We start from the raw sequence: 21086 nt of genomic DNA on the forward strand, positions 1-21086 counted from the left end.
TTTTAAAAAATCCTGACATTTAAATTACGTATATAGGTAGTGAGGAATACGAGTAGAATAAGAAAATACAAAGCATTGAAAATGGAAAAAATGTAAAATATTATTGCTGTGCAAAAAATAAAAATATAATAGTGAGAATATAAAATTAAAATGATTCTGCTGATAATGAAGTTACGAGTTCTAGGTGAACACTATGATACATTGTGCACGTTAAAAAGACAAATCCACACTTTCATTTTCTCTGTAACAATTAAATTACCTGCAAAATCAATTCCCATAATTTGGAAAGTAGCAGCACCTTTCACTTGATGTGCTGGCAATGGTGGTGATGGAGGATTCACATTTTTGGCAGAATAGCATTTATAAACAGCGCAAGTCCATATAAGAGACTTTGCCCAGATAAAATCCAATATTTTTCTTTTAGTGAATTCAAGATTTGAGAAGCCCCAGCATATCCTTTTTTTCTTATGTTCTTCCATTATCAAAACTATGACAATGGGGTAGTTGCTTGGTAAAATCACTGGAGTTTGAATGTGTCATCTCTTTGAAATATTTCACTTTTAAAATATATTACATCACCTGCAACAAAAGGGTTTGCCTTTTATCATTTATTCCGCTGAAAATACTGATTTGACTAGAATGGATAATTGCTTTTTCTGCATCATTTAATTCAATGGCAGTAAGTTCACCTTTCTCTTGTATCTTCTTTTTATAATTATTTACAAATGATCACTCTAGCAATTTTTCTATAGCTTGAAAGATGGATATTTAAAAAATCATAGGCATCGACATTATTCATAGATGAAGTTATATTCTTCTTAATTTCTTTGGCAATTTCTTCTTTGTCACTTGTAAAATCATGCCATGTCCACTATCCTGGTGGTGAATAAAGCCAGTGGAGTCCCTTCCAATATTTTGATTCCACTAAGTATCAAGCATAAAAATCTCTGCTGGGCAAATCGGCTGGATTTAATATTTTTGGAACATGGCTTCAAAATTCTTTAGGAATTAACTGTATATTTTTTTATACATCATTATGAACAAATACATCCCCATCAAGCTGTATCCATGCTAGTATGGTAGGAATTGGTTCATAAATAAGCTTCATGTGGTGTAAATTCTTTCGAAATATTTATTTGCAGCAAGACATGTTGAAATCGCAGTTTCAAGTAGTTCTAACCATGTTATTGAAGTCTGTCACATCTCACAGACAGCTGCTCTCACTTTAGCTTGTAACAAGTGAACATGAACAGAATTTTTAGTTTCAACATGAACACAAGCTACAGCGGAATATGCAGTTTTACTTGCTCCACAAAAGAAATGTACAGAAATAGGCTCTGCTTGAATGCCTATGTGTATCCATCTCAGTATTTTCAACTTTTGCAAGTGGTTTAAGGTATTTACCATATTTGACAGCATATAAGATGCCCTGGCATATAAGACACACCCTTATTTAGAAGGCCACACACAAGGAATAAAAGTTTCAATAGTTCGCGCGATAGCATGGTACCACAATAATTTAAAATGTGGTTTCTTTTAGGCCTCATGTTTCGTAAAAGCCAAATAAACAATAATTTAATGCAATTACCAAACACATTTTTATTAAGGAAAATTAACAATTGGCAAGCTATTTTGAACATGATATTTAAATTTCAATAATGAATAAATGAATGGCAAGCAATCAAGCATAATACAAAATAAAGCAGAAACAACAAAAAACACAGATTCAAGGAAAACGTTGCCTATCATGAAATTAGACTTTAATCAGTTTCAAACCATAAAAATCCTTTTCACTATCATCATCATCGAAAACGAGAATATCGTCATCACTACTGTTTCTGTCATCTCTAGTATGACCTTCTTCGAATAATATGTCGTCTTCTATTCCGTCAAGAGCATTACTGATTCCGCACTTCTTAAAGGACTTAACAATTACTTCAGCCTTTACGTCCTCCCAAGATCTTTTTACTCACTCGCACACTTGTGAAATAGAGGACTGCTTCATTCTACCTGAGGGTGTGAGGGCGTGATGTGGCTCTCCTATCCACTTGTTCCATCATTCTCGCACTTTTTCATTAAATGGCTTATTCACCGATACATCTAAAGGCTGCAATTGGCTAGTCAGTCCACCAGGAATGACAGATATCTGGGTTTTTAATTCTCTCGCTTTATTCTTTATGGTTTCAGTTCTATGGGCGCTAAACTGATCCAAAACCAAAAGAGAGGGTTTTCTTAAGAGTCCACCAGGTCGCCTCGCCCATACGTTCTGTAACCACAGTTTCATTCCAGCTTCGTCCATCCAGCCTTTCGGATGAACATGAACAATTACACCCGTTGGAAGTTTTTCTTTCAGATAAGTTTTTCTTTTGAATATGAAAAATGGCGGTAGTTTTGTGCCATCAACACAACATGTTAGAACTACCATATATTGGGTTTTTTTATGACCTGTGGTTTTTATGATTATTGATTTAGACCCTTTAATACTCACAGTTTTGTTGAATAGTACATCAAATGTGAGTGGAATTTCATCCATATTTCCTATTTGACCGAGCTTAAAAGAAGTTTTCTTGCGTTCATTTATAACAAACCTATAAAATGCTAGTATTTTTTCTTCATAATCTGCTGGCATTTTCTGTACAATAGTTGTTTTTGTGCACATTGATAAGCCTTGCCTTTTCATGAACCTGTAGCACCAGCCCTCAGACCCTGAAAAGTTTTGATTCCCATATGTTTTTCTGCAAATCCTTTGGCCTCTTTGATTATCATTTTGGTTGAAACACTTATCCAATTTTCTTCTTATCTATCACCCACATTTTTACGGCATTTTCAAGTTCAGGCCAAGATGGAGCTGGGCATCGAAGGTTATGTTTTTGTTTTTTAGCAGTCTTCAGTTGATCTTCCTGCAGTTGCCAAGTATGTATCATTTTTTCGGTAGGTGGTGGACCGAAATGCCTTGCTGCTGCTCTGTTTCCATGCACTTTGGCATGGTTTAACACTCCTAGTTTATACTGAATTGTATAGCTTAATCTCTTGTTTCCTTTAGTCATATTTTCCAGGGTATTTTTTTAAAACAAATAGTTTTAAGCACCGATACCAACACATTTATACAGAGTAGCACCGATACCGACACGTGTGTCGGCCGAGTCACAGAAAGTTTATGTAAAGAAGGAAAGGCTCCATAGACGAAATGTGACCGTCAAACCTGTTCAAACTTTGACATCAGCTTTAAGCTTTGGCGCTTTTTGGTGACAGATATTTCACGCATGTGCAAAATAATTATGGCAGATGTAGAAAAAGTTATGTGTGTCTAGACCTTTATCCAGGCTAAAAATAGCATTCAGTATTGAAAGATAACCTGTGTCCTTCACGTATAAGACGCAGGCAACTTTTTTGAGATCAAATTTAGGAAAAAAAGTACGTCTTATATGTCGTCAAATACGGTAACCACTTGCAAAATTCAGACTTGGTTTCTGTATCAATGCTTGATCCCAAGATTGTTTTCCTTTCTACAAGCACTGAAACAAAAGCTTAGGGAGTAAGGTAACTGGAGAAGATGTTCTAGGAGGATCAAATATTTTGTGAGCGGGGCTAAAATTAATCGCTTGTTGTCTTTTCGGGCATTTCCTCAATGGTGAAAGTACATAAGCATATTGCTTTTATGTTACCAACATATTCCTAGTAGATTGGCTGGATTAAAAGATTCATCTAAGCAGCGGTTCTCAAATTTTTGACTAACGTGTATCATCTAAACAAAAATTGAAAACCTTTAGTACCACCACTACAAAGTACTACTACCACCACCACTCTTGAAAAAGCTCAGATCGCATGAATTTACGAGAGTTAAAGAAAAAATTCAATCAGAATGTTGGGTTTCTAATTTTTGAATTTAATAGTTAAAAATACTTTACATTTTTGCATACCACCTATATTTCTCTTGTGTACCACCAGTGGTACGTGTACCACTGGTTGAGAACCCCTGAGCTAAAGGATTTATAGGTTTCCAATCACAGAGAGCAAATTTTCTCTTTCCTGATATATCATTAGCAAATTGTATATATTGACAAAGTTCCTTATCGCTACTGATGTTAGTCAAGCAGTTATCCATATAAAAGTTATTTTTCAGCTGTACTACAATTTTCAAAGGATACTTATAAGTTTCTTCCCTTGTTCCATTCAAAGTGGATTCCAAATGATAATGAATCACAAAGCCAAGCAAAAATGAGCTACATGAAATAAGAAAAATCTCTCTATAATGTTGAAAGTATTTAATAATCAGTATTTAATAATCCATCAGATCTATAGCACAAATATTGCAGGTAATCTTTATTTCTAAGATGGATGCTTATTTGTAAAATTGCCTTGTGGATATCATATGTAATTTCAATTTGCTTCATGTGAAATATATTAAGAATTGAATAAATTAATTCAACAAGATTCATTCAGTTTTCAATGCAGTCATTAAGACTAGGTGCTCCTTTCTTATTCTCTGAAGCATCAAAAGCAGGTTTAGTTTTTGTAGTGGTGTTTTCTTTTACAAGATATGTATAAGGTAAATAATGGCATGGTAATTTAATTTCATTATTTTGGATCTCTTCTGCTATTCCCTCTTGTTTATACTTTTTTAGTATTTCCTTATAAGCTTCATAAAGGTTTTTCGGTTTTAGTCATTTGACTGTGTTATTTAAATGTTTAGTAGCCAAAGTTATCTTGCAAGGGTACATGGTTTTCGAGCCATCGTGAGTATTTGAAAGCAACCTTCATTGTCACTGTGTGTTTAAGGAATGTTCTTTTGCAACTTCGTGCAACCGTAATAGATTTTTCTTTTCAGAAGTTTCTAAAATCCCTACCAAATCAAGAGACTATAAGTAGGATATCAAGACTTCCTTATTTAACATTAATGTTACTCATAATGTTGAGTTATTCGAGATCTTCGATATGCTATCTTTATCCATTACAGTCACCTGATTTTTTCTCTTTGGTGGAAAGCCCTGAAGCTAAAAGTTGAAAGCCTCTTGTCTTTAATTTACCCACTATAACAGTCCCTATTAAGATTTCAATAGGATCAGAATTTTGATCAATAAGACTAATACCATTTTTTACTAGTTCATCTATCCATTCGCTATTACGATTGGAGGCATAGTACTGCAAATAGCATCTTGACTGAGAGTCTTGAAATTGCAAAGATAGCTTCCATCGATTTTGGATATAAATATGGTGAAAGTATTCTGCTTTATTATACCTGTAGGTAATCCACTAAATAATGAGTAACTGAGCTTTTCTTTATTACCATTTTCAAAATACGTTTTTGTTACAGTGTGTGAAATATACGATCAGTGCTAAGCATAATCTGTTATAACACATGCTTGACATTTATAACCATGCCTTTTTAGACTTATCATTAAAGTTTGAAGTGGAACATTTGGGGACTTTGAAAATTGACTCATGTTTCATCTTTATGATTAATTTGACTACTTACTTCTTTTGAAATAGTAGAGCAACCTTGCTGTTTATTATCAATGTAGACATTTCTACACAAGAGTTCATGATTTTTTTTTTTTTTTTTTTTTTTTTTTTTTTTGCAAACAACGCATGATGCACTTTTTTTCTGGCATTTATTTAGCTATCCTCTGATTCTGATCTAAATAAAGTAAACCTTCGACTATTCTGCGCAATATTTTGTCTGTCTTCTGCTGCCATTTTTTTTAGCTTTATAGTAGTAATTGATGTATGAAAACCCCAACAAAATATACAATAATTTTCTTTTATAGTCGAAATAAAAAATATGCCAATGGAACTGGTGCAGATTTATGACTACTTTTAAAATCAGCAACTTCTGTGCTATAACTTTAAGACGGCTGATTTATTCCAAAACATTTACTAGCTTAGACACTCATTCTTCTTTCTTTGTTTTGCCAAGTAGAAATAAGAGTAACCCATTTGATAGGAGAAATCTCTATCATTTTGATCACTGTCTCTCTCATCTGGTTCAAATTCTCTGCGCTTTCAGTTAAGAACTTTGAAACTTTGCCATGTGTCAAGAGTTTCATTGGGTTATTATTCATATGGGTTAGACCAATGGATGCAACACTGCAGCATATTTATTTCTTGCAATGCTAGAATTTCTAAAGCGCAAGGTTTATATTTCAGACTGTCATAATTTCTTTGTTTTAGTTGATTTATTAAATTTTTTTACCTGAATTTTTCTCTAAGATTACAGAAAGTAAATTTTCAATATACACTTCTGCCAGGAAGTCTTCTTTACTGTAATGCACTTGTGATTGCTTTAAAGCTTTGCTACATTTTTTACTCCTCAGTGGAAAACTTTTAATTAATTTCTCAGTAGATTATCCTCTGTCCATTGACTGCAGTAAATATAAAAATTTGTCATGATTATCTAAACTTGGATCAGTATCAATCTTCTTAGATTGCCCCCAGAACCCTAATCAGTTTTTAATATTAATGTCAAACAATGGTAGTTTTAGTTTAGGATAGCAAAGAATTATGTTTTTTAAGATTGACTGTCACATTTTTGGCCACCAATGTATCTACATTAAACATTTATTGCAATATGATTTCAAAACAATATGAAATTTTAAAAAAAATCTGCAGAAATTTTATTAATGTCTTATATTTTTTTATTTGTAATTCTGGCTGGCAGCCTTAATTTTTTAGAGCAGTTCTTCAAGATTAGAGTTTTTGTCTGCCTTAAAATTTAAATCTGAAATGAATTTAACTTGCTTAGAACTTGTTTAAAATTCACTAGATTTCAACTGAAAAGATTTGAATTAAAATAATAAAGGTGCTTTATCAAAATACAAATAACGAATTCAGTGAATTCCATACTAAAGAGTTTATTTCAACTTAGGTTTTGATTCATACATATTAGTCTTCATCGCATCCAAAACCAAGTGAATAAGAATAGCAAATGTAACAAATTTTTCAAATCGCTATTTACAATCATATAAATTCTAGTTAATATGAAAAATGAAATAATACACATTAAACAGTAAAATAGAATAATTTTAAAAATAAATAAAAAGCACATTAAAAATATAATAATGCTTGGAGCTGCTATCTAGTGACAGAATTTGAAATTAGAATAGAATCAAACCCCTACTACTGCTTAAATGCAATGACAGAAGATAAAAAAAACCATAACTTGGCTGTTAAAAAATATTTTTATTTGCAACAAAGCAGATGGTTGAGTGAGACTGGTTAGTGTGCAGTCCAGGAAGTAAAGGAATTTATTGCTATGTTTGCAAGGTATTTTCAGTGAAACACATGACTTTCACAGAAGGCAACTCGACACTGATCATAAGAATTTTGTCAAAATTTAAAAAGCAAAAAGTTCAGTTGTGGGACATATAAAGATTATTCTAGGGACACACACACACAAAAAAAGTTTTTTTGAAGAAAAATACTAGAGAAATCTACTGCTACAGCTAATAACAGCAATGAAGTTTTTGGTTAAAAATCCTCTTTCATTTTTTGACAGTAATGAACATTTTCTGCTTTCGATAGTAGAATGTATGTAAAAGCTCTAGCATATTTGGGAGAATTTGATGAGTTTCTAACTTCCCATGTAAAAACTCAGATCAACTGGAAGAGGCAGCATGAGTTATTTTTTGTCATCCATTTATAATGAATTAGTACAAATACTGAAGAATAATATCTTTCAACCATAATTGACTGTACCCTTGATACAACATATGTAAACCAATTAACTTTTATACTGAATTATTTGTCAAAAGATTGAATCTCAATAGAGAGACTTTTTGGATTTTTCATGGAGAAACATTTTAAAGAAAAGTTTTGTGCTAAAATAATAAACATTTTACAATAAAAGAAATGCATACTTTTAGATGGTCTTGTAGAGCTGATGCAGTTAAGGCAGTTCATTATGGGTTCTAACATATAAAAAATGTTGGTCTTGATATATCTCTAGATAAATCTCAGAAATCTTCTATAAAAGTAGAATGATGAGAAATAGCTAACAGAATTAAGATCTTCAGATTTGTTTTCTTAACAGTTATTTGGAATAAAATATTTCCAGAAAAGTACGAGGTGTAAATTTTTACAAAATCCTACTATGTCAATCCCGTTTGTCAAAAATACTTTTGACAATTTATTTAAATATGTTAACAAGTTAAGAAATTTATTTCTGAAAATAGAAGCAGAGGCATTAAATGCATCAGAAAAAATAGCTTATTCTGAATCTGAAAAAAAGATCCAGAAAAAAGAAAAGGATTTTTTTTTTGATAAAATTCATCATGATTAGGAAGCTGTGGGTTTATGTAGTCAGGCTCAAGGAACTTTTAAACACAATTTTTTTATGTTATTGGTGACAAAATATGTTTTGAATTAAAACTGTGTAGCAAAAGTTACTGAAGACTTTACATTGACAAGACTTTTAAATATTTCATTCTGACTTATTAGATGATGACATCTCAGAAATCTGAATAAATCTCGTTATTTAAAAAAAAAAGTACATTGAAGAAGTGATATTAAATAATGGAATAAGGAACTGTTGCAATCTATATTTATTTGTAAAAGCCAAAATTCAACATTGCCATCTGATATGCTACAGTTTATAAGTACCACAAAACTTGTATCAACATATCCAATTATAGAAAACTTTGTATAGTACTTAACTTTTCTGTACCAAATGTATCTGGTAAAAGGTCAAATTCAGAATTAAAACACGCATACTTTTTTTTTTTTTTTTTTTTTATAAAACTCATTGAGCCACTCAAAATTAACTTCTTTACATCAAACAAAATGCTTTGGAAAATGCCAGTTATGGAGAAATAATTGACAATTTTGCAGAACTGAAAGCAAGAAAAAGGGATTTTTGAATTAATTTCATACGTTTTGTAAACCAGGAAAATAAAATTGTTTTTTTAACAAGATACAATCAAACAGTTCTAATTCTATTGGTCTATTGATACATAATCAAATGCATGTTTATAATCCGATTTTGCAATATTTCGAATAAAATAATATTACATTTCACATATATTTATTTCTACTGGAATAAAAATAATTTATTGTTTTATTTTGAAAGTTCGTTTTTGATAAAAAATAACAAATGCATTAGTTTTTTTTAATTCTTTATTTATTATTTCATTTTGCACTTTTTGAGGAAGTATTTTTTTTGTGTGGACGAGTTCTTTTGGGAGGGGGGGGGCTTGGCAGGAAAAAATATTTAGGACCTAAAAAAAAAAAAAAAAAAAAAAAAAAAAACTGACCTTGTCTGCATCTGATGTAAGAATCCACGGTTCTAAACATTGTGCCTCAATTAAAAATTTGTAATTCAAAGACTCAAACATATCAAAGTGTCATTTTATTATTTGGTTGCTCATACTTAATTTAATAATTTTCTCTTTATGTTTGGCCTGGGAAATTGTTGCATATGTTTGCGTGAAAAATGAGGGAAAGCTAGTGAGTTTAAAAGTTCAATTTCTGAGCGAGACCTGTGCATATCATTAATAAAATGAAAAGAAATTTTTTTCCTGAGTTGGTAAAAATATTCAAATAAATTTTTGTTTGTAAATAAATATTTATCTGAAGTATTTTTGTAATTAAGAAGGCAGTAACTAAACATATGTGTATCTGTTTTATTAGAAAATGAGGAAATGATTTTCCATAACTATTGATACATATCATTATATAAATAAAACTTAACTATATATGCTGAGGAGCATAGGAAATATAATGGGCTTATAATTTTAAGACAGGAAAGATCAAAATGGGTTATTTATACAGAAATTAAACAAATAGCTTTTTGGAACCTTCTTAATTAAGAAATGTTGCAAGTGAATGTTCTTGGTGAAACTATTACATAATTTCTCCTAACTGACACACAGTAAAAAAATTTGGTACTTCTTTATTATAGTGGCTTCCAAAATTTTAATCGCTAATCAACCAAGATGCGAGTATATGATGTAGTAGGTATAAGAACACACAACTAGATTTTGGCAAGATATCTCAGTGATTGAATCTTGGGGGCACTGTAATAAGAAAGTAACAACAATTTTAGTAGATTTAGTAGTGTCAAATAAAAATTTATTAAGAACCACATAAAATTATAAAAACTTGAAAATACTTAAAGGGGATAAATTTGGCTAAATGGCATTAAGAGACATTCTAGTATTAAGGATTGCTTCATTTTTCATCATGGTTATTCATTTAAGAGTACATTTTTTATTGAAGATATTGAACTTCATTTTAAACCTTCTAATATATATATATATATATTATATAGTACCGATATTTTTAATTTTACATCAGCAACTAAGTTGATACAGGAAAATATTGCATTTCATGATAAAGCCAATGTGAAAGTTTTTAGAAAGATATAACATTTTATAATGAAACTAAGCCGTATAGCAAGTATTTCATGTCAAAATGTTTGTTTTTCCATGTACAGACAATTATAAAATGATGCTGATTTCTAATAGTATTGTAAGATTAGAAACTTTTACAAATAATTTAAATTTACCAAGAAACTTTAGCATGATCTGTAACTAAAAGAATATTTTGTGCCATATGGTTTTACTTAATTAATTTCAGCAAAGCATACAAGGAGAGGGATGTGTTTATTGAAGACTTTTCAATGAAAACTGTCTCATATTCACATTACACATGAGAAAATCCTTGAAAACACTCATGAAGCCCACTCATTCACTGATATTTAAACTCTGATCAAATTTTCAGTGTTTAGATACTTATCCACTTGGCCTTCATACCGTATGAGGTTCATTACGTATGATCTAGAACAGGGGTCCCCAGCCTTTTTGTTCCTAAGAGCACATTCTAGAATGTCTGTTGGACGGTAGGCACCATTTATTTTTTAAGGTGAATTTATAGTTGGATAGAGTTACAGTTAGTTTTATAGTTGGATACGTGCACATACAAAAAGAGATTGGTCAAATTTCGCTTTGTGCTGGTGGACACAATTTCTATTTCATTAAAAATGAGAAAACTTTCACGCAGAATTTTATTGAAAACTAAAACATTTTCATTGTGTGTATGAAATTGCGCATAGCGGCGGGCACACGTTAAACGATTGATTGATATAAAAATTAGTTGATTTTCCCAATGTGACTTAAAAATAATCAGGATTTTCTGTTGACTATCCTAACAGTGGCCAAGTTGAATTACTGATGGAACACTGGTAGTTCAATCAATCAAATAAAATTAGCAACTCCTTTGAGCCATGATATAATAAGTAAGTTTTTATCTTCAGTATGACGTTTTTGCAAAACTCTTAAACCATTTTCATAAATATAAGGAATACAAGGATGGATATCTCAGTCCCTGATATTGGCAATTATAAATAATAAGGGGTTTCTGAAGAAAATGCAGACTTTTTGTTTGTATTTGAATGATTACTTATCACATTTCTAATATGTTAAATGAACTAAAGTTTAAAGACTAGGTTAAGTATTTGTGTATTTTAACTGAAACATGTTAATCAGCTTTTTTTCTGAGTTCAGGTGTGTTAATATGAGATTGTTAATAAATTAAATGTGTTATCATTTTATGAGTGTGTTGGAATTTTATTTTAAATCAGCGGATTTATATTTTTCATTGTTAACTTTTTGAAATGTGAAACATTTTTTTCCCCTTAAGAGTAGTTTTAAAAATTTTATGTCCTTTAGAGACACTTAAAATTATGTTTTTATTAAACTTAAAAATTAAAATATATTTAGCAATCTTTAAAATCCTACAAGGAGGGCAAGAAGGCAGAAAAGTTGTCAGTCAAGGATTGTGCAACTTATGCAATTTCGTTGAATTCTCACAACCATTAAATACAAAAGCTCATTATTATTAAAAATGTTGTCAGTTTTCTATCTATGCCTTATATTTCAAATTCCTACAAGGCAATAAATTAGGCAAACAACTATTTTTTTTTACTTACTGTAAAGGCTCTTATTTTCGCAAGGCTTTAATTTTCGTGATTTTCGCGAGCCCGTCGTAATTGCGAAAATACTTTTGAATGCGAAAATACTTTTGAAAAAATGTGAAATACTTTTTTTTCCCCGCCTCAAATAAAAATAAAAAATCAGAAATTTTTCACTTACCCAAAATTTAATGATTTATTGCACAGTTACAGGCTTTTTCTTGACAACTTTCTTTCTTATAACTGTTTTTTGAATAATATACAACTATATTTCTCGAATATAAAACAATAAAATTAATAGAAGGCAGCTCATTCACTTAGAATACTATTTATACCAGCTTCTTTGAAGCCATTCAAAATTATCTCATGTTTGGCTTCAATACCGTTAAATACACGCACAAGCCAAGAAGCAGGAATCGGTTTTAGTCATGATATTTGCAAGTCCGCAGATTCTTTTTCCTCTAGAAATTGAAGCTCATTAGAATACTATTCAATAAACTTATTCTTGAGCAAACGCTTGAACTCACCATTTACAGTTAAATCCAAAGGTTGGAGCTCTCCTGTGCAGGAAGCGGGCACAAAAACTGGAATAATATCCCTCTTCTCTAGTTCAGTTAGAAAAAGAGGATCTTGGTGTGCCTTAAAAACGTTGAACATTTCAATCGAATTTTTCAACTTTTTCAACTTTACTTAGGTATTTTTGAAATTTTTCAACTTTCGGTTCTGTTCATATAAAATTTGCGAAATTTTCAACTCGCAAAATCACTGATATATTCATTTTTGTGAAAATTACGGTTCGTGAAAATAAGGGCCTTTACAGTACTTGGGATGAGAATAAGATCTTTTTCGTTGCATTTACATTTCTTGGCGTAATTGATATATCCTAGACCTGCTAATTACCATCCCAGTCTTTTTCAGAGTGCTCTCAAAGAAAGTATAAATTCCATGTACCTCCTCATCAGAATAAAAATCTTAATTCTTGTTAATCTAATTCCAGCATTAAATTTTGTTACTGCATGAATTTTTTTTTTTTTTTTTTTAGCACGTTGAGCCTGGCGCTGAATTTGCTGTACTTTCCATTCAGCCGGTAACCGGCTGCCACTGGTTTTGGTTCAGGCGGTTATCTTGGTAGCAAAATCAGCTTAATCCAGATTGGTAACAAAACGTTACCAAAAAAAAATTTTCTTTTTACATATTGTAATATGTGTAAAGCTAAGCCATATTTTTGCTTAGAATGTTTCAATAAATTTCATTTAAACTACATTTGATCACATTTCATTGAGACTATATTTATTTTTTAACTTTAATACTGTCGGTCGAGTGGACTGACGCCAGCCAAACAAAGGGACCGATGCTGGCCAGACCGAAAGTTCACTGCCGGTGCCCATAGACCCGCGCAGGGCTAAACATGTTAACCATTTGAGTTCCAAGCAGCACGATAGCACTGTTGAAATGTCGAGAAAACTCAGTACATTTTAAACGTTGTGGACAACTGACAGTGCACTTGATGTTGATAATGTGGGCACTTAATTTAAATCAAGTGCATATCGATGTAAAATAAACAAAGTTCTATCTCACTGCTTTGTATTTCTTGACATAAAATAAAACAAGCGCTATCGTGTTGCTTTGGTCTTTTTGTACACATTTAGAGAAAGTGTGGTTGTGCTGTTTGGGATTCTTCAACAGTGTTTTTTCAATAACCCCTGGGACTCAAACGGTTAATTTTCTTTCCAGAATTTGCTAAGTTTTATCAGTGAATATATTATAATTTTTAATCTGGAAATATTAAAATTCCAGGAAGTTAAATTCTCTCTTTTTCTGAGTTATAGCTTGTTTAATACAGCTAAATAACAGTTCATAATTCCTTCATCATTAGAGAAGCAGATTTGAAATTTTAAATGTTCTTTATAAGCTTCATGAACTTTATTAGCATAAAGCTTGAATAATTTTAACCCTATTTTTACTTAGTTTTAAAAATGCACTATGTTAGAAGTAGTATGTAGACCTACTCTGATTTCATTACTACTTTATTATTTTATAGTGTGTGCTTTTAAAAAAAAGGCTGTAATTTAGTTTTTGATGATGCTATTAAGCATTTGATCTGGCTGAAGTATCTAGATGTGATGTTGTTTTTCAATGTAAATAAAAACTTCCTTTTGTATTCTGTTCTTCTTCTTCCTTTATATTTAATTAAGGCTGTATTATTCAAGATATTTCAAAACTATAGCGAGTGACATGAATTGTTGATATCAAGTAGAATAATTAATAATAAGTTCTTGTAATTAAAATTATTCAAATTGAAAAAATAATTATTAACTAGTTTCAGTGGAAACAATTAGAAGGCAAACATGGGTATGTGAAATATATTATATGTGGATGGATGTACAGAATAAATAGATATACAAAATAATGGATATCAAAATCATTATCAGAAAGAAAAGCAAATTCGTTAAGTCTGAAAATTTATCCATGGATGCTTCAGCTGCTCAACCCCCCCCCCCAAATGCAGACTAAAGCCAAAATGAATTTTGAAAGAATACATAATAATTCTGTAATGCTCTAATAGAACAAAATTTTTAAATGGTTATTAGTGTGAATTTAATTTTTCTCATGAGCAGAAATTTTCAAGGTCTTGATTTTCCCATGTAGTACCACGTGTAAATTTGGATATTCCTGCCAGATATTGATTTGACTGCAGCTATTTTTTATTTTATGAATAATGTTTACCTCATCGTCATATATATGTCTTTCTCAGTATCCAATAAGTTTGCAATCATTTTTCCAAAGATGTGTATGGTTGTAACACAGAAGTTCGATAACTTTTGTAAAGAATATCGTATGTCTTGTAAAAGACCTAAAGAAGGCAAAAAATCCATATCTTGATGATAGAACTTGCAGAGTATTTGTACTCAAAGGAGCTTTAAAAAGACACAACAACTGCATTAGCCTCCTACTCATAAGGTTTAGTACTACTTCTTTGCCGAAAAGTCATAGCATCAACTTTGAGCAGAGCTTTGTTTGACAACTCAAGGAATTTGAATAGAACCAGAAAACCCATTGATGATTTTTGTTTAATGTTCATATACACATACCTTGAGTTATAAGTTTTGTGAGGTACAAGCTGTCACTAGATCCAGTTTTTGTGTGAGTTATGAGTTAAAATTTGATACCCGTATTTGCCTCTGTGATATCACAGCCTGTTGGTAGGCGCAAGACTCGCATATCTGAGCCACCAGTCATTTGATTTCGATATCCTTTATTTTATATATCCATTTATTCTGTATATCTTTTATTTTGTATATTCATATTTACCTTCTAATTGCTCCCATTGAGACTTTAGTTAATAATTGGATAGATTTAAAGTGAGAGAACAGAATATGGAAAAAAAGTTTTTTTTTTTTTTTTTTCAATTTAAATAAAAAGAAGTCATTACATCATGATGCTCCAACTACAGAATAAGAACAGCATTACTAAAATTACCACCATCACCAAAAATTAATTTACAACCTTTAAAAAATATATATAGTATATACTGTAACAAAACAAAGTAGTATGGAAATCTGAACCACCAATCATATTTGTGAGTCCTGTGCATGCAAATTGGCTATGATATCACTACCACTCAGATTCACCTACTGTTTTCAATTCACCTCACAGCAGAAGCATTTCTGCCATACTATTTTAATTTTGTGTTTTTTGCACATGCAGAGTTAATTTTTTTGTCATGTAATGATAAGTCCTAAAGAGATCAGTGTAACTGAGAGCTTAAGGAATATCATTGAGTTTAAATTCACGTAGAAAACTCGCTTAGTTTTTTTTTTTTTTTTTGGGGGGGGGAGGGTAAATTTTTCATTTTTTAAAAATATTTTTAATCATAAATTTATGTAGACGGAAATTCAGTATATGTAATAGTGTATTATTTCAAAATAAAAAGGGCAAAAATTCCTTTTTTATTTATACCTTTAATACCCTTTTTTATCACTATTTATTTGATAAAATAGTGGTACTATTTGAAAGTTTCTGTTTAGGTATGAGAAGATTCTTTTTTAAAAAGTGCATGAACTGCTTTTATAGTGTTTTGCCAAAGCTTCTTTCACCCTAATATTAGTTATTGTTAACATTCAAAATATTGTGAATGCAATTTCTGAATATAAGTATGATTTAACTAAAATGCAGTCCTCCTGAATTGTTTTTAGAAGATCTGACTGCACTTTAGTAACCAGAAATATTTAAATAGTGGGGGTTTTAAAATTAGGTATTTCTGATGGAATATCTGGATCATTTATATCATTTGGATGTTTAAGTAAAAAACTGCTCCTTTTAAAAATACTTAAATCTTGACATTAATTTTTCGCCATCTAGAAACTGGAAATCAAAAGCCATCACATTTAAATTTTGATATCTCCATTTTACTTGTAAGAATAAAATATCTCTCATTTCTTTTTCATTTCTACTGTGAAAAATATTTCTCTGAAATATTTTTTATTATATGTATTAATAAATTATTATTATTGGCAAAGCATACAAGAGCTATCTGTCTAAAGAGTGAGATGCCTTCATGGAGGACTTTCTAACAGAAACTTGTAAGTTATGTATGGGGGAAAAAAACAAAAATATCTGTGCAGCCAGTCTGTTCCCTGAAATCCGATATTGGATTAATCAATCTGTTAAGCATGTAGTTTTTTGCAAGTTTTTTATTGCAAGCCTTTTAATCTTATTTTGCTTGCAGTGAAAAATTCAATGGAAGCATATCTAATTTCTTGATTGATTTCTTCAAAGAGATGGTTAATTTTATGCACTAGAGTAATCTGTTTGGAGCCTTGAATTTGAAAAAAGAATGGTAGGGTCCCCGAATCCAGCTAACCTGGTGATAAGCACCACTCTATTAACACTTTTCAGTTTAGAGCATAACCTAATAGTCAAAGACTACACAATTAATTTTAATCCAAGCTGGCCCAGAATGTCTAACCAGGATATCAGATTTAAATGTTGTCAGCGATAATGCAAAGCCAAATAATTACAAACTTATTAAAGCTGACTGGGACTAACGCAACATGCCATGAAAGACAGAAGCATGCTGTTCTTACAATCCCAAAACATGAGCTTATATACTCGCCAACTTCATTTACATTCCTGTGAGGAAACAGAAGGGAAAAATTATAGTAAAGGCTGAAATTATAAAATAACTGGCCATTTAAATAATAGTAACCATACTACTGGTTAAAACGTTTTGAGTATGTTATTTTATTACATAAAATATTCTGATATTTATTTTGTCACAGGTAGGGTTTTAAATACACAGAAGAAATAATATAGTGTGGGGGGGAAGTAGTCTATGTTTTAGTGTTTAGTACAAGATTTATGCGAATAAGTTTAAAAAATACAAGTGCCTAAAAACAAATGTGAGTCACTGTATTTTATTTTGTATTATTACACTAAATCCAGTCGCAGAACATACAATGCAAGCTTCTTTACATAATAGGAAATTATTAGAACAATTCATCTCTGTTGTCACTCAGTTTTATATAAAACAATTCTTAAAAAAATTACCCCTCAGCAATTTTGAGTTTACCATTATAATTTATTCCAAACAAAAATACTTTCTCTCAAGTTACCATCTTCATTTAAAAAAAAAGTTCTATGCATTCTGAAACTTCTTATGATTGCTCCATTTCAAAACTTCTCTTAAATATTAAAGTATTGAAATTTAATAAACCCAGTAAAAATAAATTGCTATACAAATTCAGCTTTTTTTCTCTGCTGTGTTGTAAAATTAGGAATTAAAATGCAAATTATGCATTTCGTTTTAATAATTATAGATCTGACAGAGTTAAATTCATCAGATTATTAATATGCTTTTTCATTTGTAGCCTCTCTATATTAATTATACTTTAATTTTTTGTATTAAATAGTTCCATATAGTAAGCAGTACAGAACTTCCGAAGGTTTTGAATTGATGGATTAAGTAAACTACATAACTGGAGCAGAATTCTGAAACTGCTAAATCACCAGAACGTTTTTAAAATTCATGTCTTTACTTAAACTGAGGTGAAATAATACGTTATTCATTCGCTAGCCTTTTCTTATGTGCTATGAATCTGTTTTACAGTTTTTTTCTTTAGCTGCTGATTTTAACAACGTTTCAAGTGCTTATTTCTCACTACTGCATAAAAAGCCTTAGCCTGGTACAGTGTACTAAAACGATTAAGTGGCTTCACTTCTAATTGCTATGAGAAATTTAAAATATGTTTTTCGAGTTCGGGCATTTTTAGGAAAAAATTGTTGGATTATTTATTTTATAATCTTATATTTATTTTATAATCCGAAGATTCATCTGCGATATTTGCTGCTGCTTTCTTAGCTACCCACAACCATTCTAATGTTACAATCCGTACAGCTTTCGATTTTAGCTAATCGGTAATTTTTGTTAGTTTTCGTTAGCGGTAAGTGTAGGCTTTAAAGTTGTCTCATTTCAGGAGCCATGATTCGGATTGGATGTATCCTAAATATAAATAAATATAAAACGATAATAAATTACATGATCATAAAAAAACACGCAGAGCAGCAACATCAGTAATTCTTTTCCATAGTTTATCAAAATTTTCGCAGTGTTCACCTGTTAGGAACTTGTGATGCATTTAATATATATGCATTTTATGTAATTTATATTAATTTAATATACATATTTAAACGCACAACTAAGCATTTATTTATCATTTCTATGTTATTAAATAACTATTAAACTGTATGTTCGCATTGTGGAAAACGGCGGCAACTAAAGCGACTGTGTTTTGGATACGCGTAATCCTCCACCCGAACATGTGCGCTTCGAAGACTAAATTTTGAATTTAGTTTTTTTAATTATTTCAGATTTTGCGCGAATTTAACCACTTTTTTACTTAAACTCAACGATTTAAAAGAAATGTGTTGCCATTGCCCGAAATAAAGTATTTTTAATCTTTCACTCTCCAGTGTGTTGCCGTTTGGCAAAGCTTAAGTATTTAATTTTTCTTTCAAATTTAATCTGTCTGTTATTGATGAATACACTTAGAAATTTAAAAGCAGTTCTGTATTATTATTAATTATTAGCTGGGCCGTGAAAGTACACTAGCTGGACGTAAAATCATTATATATATATTTTCCTCTTTTATTTATAATTATTATTTTAGGCGTTCAGCCGGGCAAGCAACTAATTAATAAAATGTTTGAGATTGGCTGAAGCCTCTTAACTCTTCCCCGCCCCTATTCGTTGTCAGTGAGGCGGACTGCTATTGGTTATATCGTTTGGGCGATTTTTCCAAAACAAAAATAAGTTGCAGTAGGAACAGTCTGTTCATGAAGTGACATATAATTATTAATTTTTTCATCAGTATTTTCTCCATTATGATTGATAAAATGCAAATTATGGAAAGGAGTTAGTATTTGTTATTTATGAGTTTCAATTTTGTCCTAAATTTCTAGATCGTTATATTTGTTTTTTAGATACTATTGAAGGAAACATTCTATTTTTATGTATTTATGTTTCTGAGTTTTAGTATAATTTTCGGTAACCTACGGCTTATAGGAAACTGTTAGCTATTCAAGAATTAGGTGTAATATAATAGTGATTGGATTCAGTTCTGTTTTCGTTACGAAATATCTCGTCAGCTATCTTAATTAGTTTTTGTAAGAAGATAACAGTATTTTAGATGAATACCAGCTTTGTGAATTTTGTAGATGTTTTTTGAGTTCTTAGTTCAAGAAAGAAAGAAGGGCGCATTGTTTTATGCGTTCCATATTCAAATGAGAGCGAAAGAATGAATTGGAGGTTTATAATAGTGTTATTTCAGCTGCAACTATTCCCAATAACAGGTAATAAAAAACACTGGGCGAAATTTCTACAAAAAGCCGAAATATTGTTATTTTCACTGCAATTTTTTAGCGGCAGCAGAGTTTAAAGAATTCCAGTTTTTCTGTTTCAAAGTTTTTGACAGAATAAATCACTGGTGAAATTTGTAGTCATAATCAAGAACATCAGGCGTCGAATATGAAATGTAAGAAGCAGTAAAATTATTATAAAATATAAAAACATTAATAAAATTAATTTAAAAGGAATAGGAGATTTACAAAGGAGGAAATTTAAATATATAAAAGTATGAAAAACAAAGTTTTTAGCGAAATATTCAAGGAATGAAAATGTCTTTTTTAATTCAAGTAATTAGTATCATTTTTCGTGTAATTTTTAAAAGAAATTAAACTTTTTAAATTGACAGTAATCACTTTCATTTACTTATAATAATAATTCTTTTATTACCTTATGACCTTTTTATTTTTCAGCAGCTTAATGTGCAAAAATACTAGGCATGTTTATATTTTGTTTTGAAAAAATTGTTTTGTAATTATGAAATACAAATAAGCAGCTATTAGTACTTACACTATTTTAATAGTTTTACAAATTTAGGGATTAAAACTAACATCACAAAGACCAGGGTTAAAGTTTTCCTCAGTAAACTTTACTATAATTTAGGCTAGTATCCTAATTACTTTTACTTATTGCTCATAAAAAGAATATTGAATTTAAGGAATGTCAGAGTTCTAACTGATTAACATGTAGACATAATGGTATTCCTCTCAACCGTACAGTTACTAAACAGCAGACACTATGAAAAACATTTAACTGCATTTAGTCTATTATGTGTAATATATGAAATCTAGTTTACATAGGACAAACTACGAATAATCTTAACATTAGAATAAACAACACATATCCCGCATTAAAAGAATTTCAAACAGCAAAATAGTAATAATTCTGCTTCCAAAGAACTTGAACATCTTAAAATTCACGATTTTAATCATATTACTATCAAAATTTTAGATATATAGTGAAACCTCGAGATACAAGTTTAATTTGTTCCAGCATTCAGCTCGTATAGCAAATTTCTCATATCTAGAAACAACTTCCCCATTGAAAATAACAGTATTCCAGTTAATCCTTTCTAGAGCCCCCAAAATATCGATATATAAATCAATTTTCCTAAAACATAACACTGGTAAATAATACCTCGTGAAGGTTCAAGTACAGATTCTTAACTGTAGCACAAATGATAACTTTCGATACCAAATCGCTTTTTAACTGCTCCTTGTCAATCCACACTAACAACAGCTTTTCATCATCTTCTAGGAGTTTTGGACGATGCTTGGA

At 30.5% G+C, this 21086-nt stretch overlaps 1 protein-coding gene across 7 annotated transcripts in view; it reads left to right on the forward strand.

Moving 5' to 3' along the window:
* The window catches only part of LOC118205803 (CREB-binding protein-like), a 173740-nt gene that overhangs the window by 38416 nt on the left and 114238 nt on the right, over positions 1-21086 (forward strand). For 3 of the 7 annotated variants that reach the window (XM_085810516.1, XM_085810521.1, XM_085810522.1), the window contains exon 1: positions 19188-19319. The exons of the other annotated variants lie outside the window; for them this stretch is intronic. In XM_085810516.1, coding sequence (XP_085666642.1) covers positions 19289-19319 — 31 coding nt within the window. In that variant the 5' untranslated portion in view covers positions 19188-19288. Of the gene's footprint in view, positions 1-19187; positions 19320-21086 lie in introns of those variants that run through there. 7 annotated transcript variants of the gene reach the window in all.

The sequence above is a fragment of the Stegodyphus dumicola genome, chromosome 2, assembly GCF_044657685.1.
Source record: "Stegodyphus dumicola isolate Sdum_Otavi_A_Nest chromosome 2, ASM4465768v1".
Taxonomy (NCBI): domain Eukaryota; kingdom Metazoa; phylum Arthropoda; class Arachnida; order Araneae; family Eresidae; genus Stegodyphus; species Stegodyphus dumicola.